The 5,052-nt window shown below is 46.3% G+C and overlaps 1 protein-coding gene across 1 annotated transcript in view; it reads left to right on the top strand.

Moving 5' to 3' along the window:
- Positions 1 to 2,896: 2,896 nt before the first annotated feature.
- Positions 2,897 to 5,052, top strand: part of LOC101582141 (glutathione S-transferase A-like) — a 13,431-nt gene continuing 11,275 nt past the window's right edge. The window contains exons 1-2 of the mRNA XM_023711938.1: positions 2,897 to 3,027; positions 4,732 to 4,845. Coding sequence (XP_023567706.1) covers positions 4,759 to 4,845 — 87 coding nt within the window. The 5' untranslated portion in view covers positions 2,897 to 3,027; positions 4,732 to 4,758. The remainder of the gene's footprint in view (positions 3,028 to 4,731; positions 4,846 to 5,052) is intronic.

Below are 5,052 nucleotides of genomic sequence, written 5' to 3' on the forward strand. Positions count from 1 at the left end.
GACAGTGTTTTATCAGTTCGGAGTCTTAGACCAGGTACAGTCTGGTGCTACATAGCATATACTTCACTAAAAGGAGCCGGGACGTGAGGCAGCCCCCAGCCCACATGCACTGCTGCAACCCTAAAGCCCAGCAGCATCCCAGGTGAGTGACAGCAAATAGGAAGGCAGTGAGAAGCTCAGTCGGATAAAGGATTCAGGGGGACAGAGAGTGTTGGACTTGGTGTCTGGCTCAGGATGTAAATGTGCAGGATGCGAAGGAAAGTTCTATACTCCCTAACAGAGCTGGTTCGCACAGTGGCACATCACAGCAGTCCTACTATTCTTTCATGAGTGCTGTAAGTTTTAGATATCACAGTCACTTTTCTCATTTGTCAGAGAAACAAGTTTATGTAGGAACCAAACAAAGCTATTCAACTGAAGAAGCTGGTGTCAGTGTGAACTCAGCATTTGTCGTCAGCAATGGTGCAGCCAGGTGCAGAAGTCAGTAGAGAAGCTGCCTGTGAGGGGTGAATACACATTTCCCACTACAAGGGCCTAGAAGCTGTGAGCTGCGGAAGCAGGGGCTGCACCCAGAGCCCAGGTCCTAGGTTCGAGTACTTCCCCCTGGAAAATGGGCACGAGAATTATTGGAGAAGTGGGAGAAAGCAGAGCTGGGACAGAGAAATGGAGATGTAGAGGCAAACTCTTCACTAAAGAAACTATCAGGAAATGATCACGTGGAGGGGGCTTGCCATACAGGACACAGAGGCCACCATGAAGGAGCTCAGAGGAAGAATTTGGCCATCAAAGGACATCCTGCAACGTTGAGAAGGAAGGACTCCTACGTCTCTCCTAGTGTAAGCAAATGGTTGAAAAAAACCAAATGAGCAAATAAGGGGTACACGACAGCTCTGCTTAGAGAATCCTCCTTTAGACGCGGGAACAATGAGGAAAGGGACATCGGTGGCAGATGAACGCCGTGGGAGGATTGGCCCTGGGCCAGGTCTAGGGTAGATGGTAAGATTAGTGAGCAGAAGTCTATTCACAAGGGGGACAATTTCACGGTCACGAAAGATCTCCACAAGGAATGTATTAATTCCAGAATGGTAAACGGTAGCCTCTGAGAAGCCTGGCAGACGTAACTGTAAGGAAGGGACGAGGCTAACGTGACCAGTAGTGGAGCATATCGTGTCTGGAATATGATGCTGTGTTGGGATATCACACATTAAGAAAGGGGCAGCCCGTCTTCCGGGATATTTTGCCAAAAAATGTACAACTTTCATACATCAGGAGAAAATCTCAGGCAGCCTCCGGCTGAGCATTGCCCATACAATAACTGACCACGAGGCTCCAAAGTGCCCGGATCGTAGAAGGCAGGTCTAGTGCCAGGACCTGCCACGGAGTGAGGAGACGAAGCCCACACGGCCAGGAAGCAGTGCTGGGAGGGTATTCTGCACTACAAAAGCCGGCTTGTGTGAAACCTTGTTGAAATCTAAGCCGGATGCGGTAGTTCTCTGATAATAAAGCTGTGTGAATCCCCTTGCTTTGAGCACTGCGCTCAGGTTACGTAGAATATTTCCACTAAAGGATGCTTGGAGAGAGATACTTGAACCCTACTAGCTCTGTAAGTTTTCTGTAGCCTCGGTAATTTCAAAAAGTTTAGAAGACAGTCACTATTTAGAAAATGAAATGAACTGTTAGACTTGCTTCAGGCGTTGTTTGCGGCTGTGGGCAAAGGTGGCCTCACCTGGCTTCAGTTCAAAGGGAAAGTCAGGCTATTGCCAGGAGCAAAGCAGCATGGTAAGGGGAGTGGAGGGATGGGAGGGCGGGGGTGGGGTCCTGGCAGAGGACGCCGCGCACACAAGCCTCAGGCCCGAGAGGCAGCGGTGCAGCACAACACAGGACTGTGCGGTTCTCGAGCTTAGGCAGGGAGGGCTCCCACGCAGGCCAGGACACTGCCCGGGCTCCTACCGCCTGGACAGTCAAGCAGCTGTGTCCGTAACTTAACCTGTTTTACAAATGTGCCTTGTCTGTATCCCCTTTTATTGTTAAGTTCTGTTATTTGAATATTATAGGTGTGTGAACACAGGAAAATATTCTAAAAGAGTCCAGTAGCCCATAATGGTATTGGGTCTTCCGCTTGACTGGCAATGTCAGAAATTGTTGACCTGAGTCCCCTACAGCTCAACATAACAGCATGGCTTTACTTCTTATACTCCGTTTTTATACTTTTCTGTTGGATGGTTAAGACCAAGGTAAAGCAGGACCTATTCAACATAAGTTGTAGCTTTTGGTCTGATAAGGTCAGTGAAATCCCCTCAGGATTTATCCTGAGATCCTGTACCTCAGATTGTAGAACCTTTGTTAGTGTCAAAGGGGATACAGATGAATGCTCATTTTGTATCTGTGCATTCAAGGTAGTTAAGATAGATATAGAGTTGCATTCTCTTAATGAATAGAGAGATTTGTTCTAATAGTGTTTGTAAATAGGATATCATGTCTGCATCTTGTACAGCAATTAACCACTAGGAAGTATGTATGCAATGTGTTAATTATTGAAACTGTCCTACAAATTTGGTTTGAAACTGTCTCATTGCTATTTGTTTCTCAATAAAATTGTGGGGAAAAAAAGAAAATGAAGCTGAGACTCAAACAACAACAACAACAACAACAAAACAAATGTGCCTTGTTATCTCACATGTCCTCTCCCAAGACCTCTTTCTTGACCCCTTTCTATCACACAGTCTTCCTTCTCCACAGGAAGTTGGCATTGTCCCCAAACTTACGTGGCATAAAGAAATAAAGCCTCGTGACCTTTCGGGGGCAACTGGATGACCTTGAGATGCTTTTCAGAGAACTCATAGATAATCTTGAAGTGAAACATTAATGGCTTGTTATTTTGTTCTCATTCACCTTGGACTCTGGATCCTGAAAGCAGAGGGAGTGGCTATCCCTGCTGGACCAGCCCTCTGCTGAAGGCTGCGGCATTAAGCAAGCACCGCTGTAATCTTCAGCTGCTGACAGGAGAGCAGCTGGGGCCAGGCTCAGGTCAGTGTCGCTTCTCTATCTTCATTAATGTCCACTGTCTGTTTTACAGTAAAATAGGTGACACTTTCTGAGAGTGCTTCAGGGTCTTCTGCCTTCTCTGGGTTCTCAGGGGGACGATTCAAGCCTTGAATATTGTTCTCTGAGTCCCCCCAGTGAAGAGTTTACAAAGTGAAGGCAGAATAGTTGACGACAGGAGCAAAGTCAGGCTACACCCAGGTGGCCCCTGGGGTGCTCAGGGCTCATGGGAAGCTGTGCTGTGTGTTACACAGGTGGCCTTGGCGTCACTGCTGCAGGAGTCTGCGTGCAGGCGTCCAGGGTTTGTGTTTGGGTGACGTGTGTGGAGAAGCACTCTAGCCAGGACTAGAAGGAGGGTATGGGTGGGGGTCCTCATGCAGCCAAGTGCTCGACTTGAAATCCAATCGTGTGCGCCTGCCAACCCGAATCTGCACATTCACTTCTATGGCTGACTCCACATGCAGGGGCTGAGGCTCCCGGGCATCACCTTGTCACTGGCCAGCTAGTGGTAGGCTAGTTCTCTTTCTCCTTCTCTTCATCTGTTCTTCCTCCTGCCCTCCATCTCCTACTGGTCCTTTGTCTTCCTTTTCTCCTGTTTTTCTTCTTTTGTTACTCCTTCCTTTTTCAATGGTAGTGAAATCAGAGAGATTGTGTTTAGTCTCAAACTTGCAAGTTTGTCTACATATGTGATTCTTTGAGGAAAACAAGTTAAATGGAACTAAACCTATTTCTTAGATTAAACTGGGATCCTAAGGTATTGGTTTTATGCCCTAGTAAGATGACTCAGATTTTGTAAATATACTGTTACAGCGAAGCTCTAAGCTTTTAGTGTCAAATAAGAGTGACAGGAACGCAGCTTTCTACATCCTGGACTCTGTACAGGTATGAAGGTCTTCACTTAGAACTTTAGCACAGGAAAGATTCTGTCTTAATTTTCTCTTTCTTTGAGACAGAGTCTCCCTTTGTACTTCTGGCTGGTCTTGAGCTCACTATGTTGCCCCGGCTGGCCTCAAACTCAAGCAACTTCATGCCTCAGCTTCCTGTGTAACAGGTTTACAGGCATGCACCACCATGTCTGGCTAGTTCTCTTATCAAGCAATTTTTATGGTGTAGTGATGAAAAGGAAAAAAATTCTTATTGTGTGACAAAAATTGAATTTATGTTAATTACTGTCCTTGTAATGACAAAGATAAAGACAATGTAGCAATCAGTTCTTTTATCAATTATAAAGAAATTCAAAGCAGGGGCAGGAATATAGAATCTCAGGAAGAAAAAGTATGCTCATCCATAAAATTAATTTAGGTGTTGACAGGCATCAGAGCGCACTAAGGCCTGCTCAGTGTTTCTGAACAAATTGGTCCAGGAGCCCTGGAGTCAGGGAGGGCCTGTGCTCCCGCCACCTTCTCTTGTCACAGATGTTCTGAGATTTCTAGCGCCCTTTCCAGGCTTGCAGAGCCTTTCCTAGAGTGTGACCAAGTTGTTCTGTTTCCATATAAAAATGTGCAGAGTCACGACCTGTCCAAGTTTGGTGCAATTTCAAGAAGGTGATCAGTGCTGGGTAAGAATTTTGGAGAAAGGGCTTCCTGGTACCTCTGCAACGATTCCTTGACGAGAGACCTCCTCCTGTGCTGTCACCTCCGTAACCATAACCCTGAAGTACGGTTCACTTCTTCCTTCCTTCCTTCTCAGATTTAGTGACCCCAAGAGGCCACCAGGATGGCGGGGAAGCCCGTGCTGCACTACTTTGATTTTCGGGGCAGGATGGAGCCCATCCGGTGGCTGTTGGCTGCAGCTGGGGTAGAGGTAGGTTTCCAGTTCTTTAGCTGAACCTAAAACTGACTGCTAAAATATTTCTAGTCCAGGAGTTCACTTTCTGAGAAAAACTGTGACGACTTTTGGTATAAATAAAAACAGCACAACTTAATGACAAAGAAGTAAATGGTTTGACCAAACAAGATTGCAATGCCTTCCCAGCAGAAAGCACTTAAGCAACTACATATATTTGTGAAA

Source organism: Octodon degus, unplaced genomic scaffold (genome assembly GCF_000260255.1).
Source record: "Octodon degus isolate 3935 unplaced genomic scaffold, OctDeg1.0 scaffold00022, whole genome shotgun sequence".
Classification (NCBI taxonomy): Eukaryota; Metazoa; Chordata; class Mammalia; order Rodentia; family Octodontidae; genus Octodon; species Octodon degus.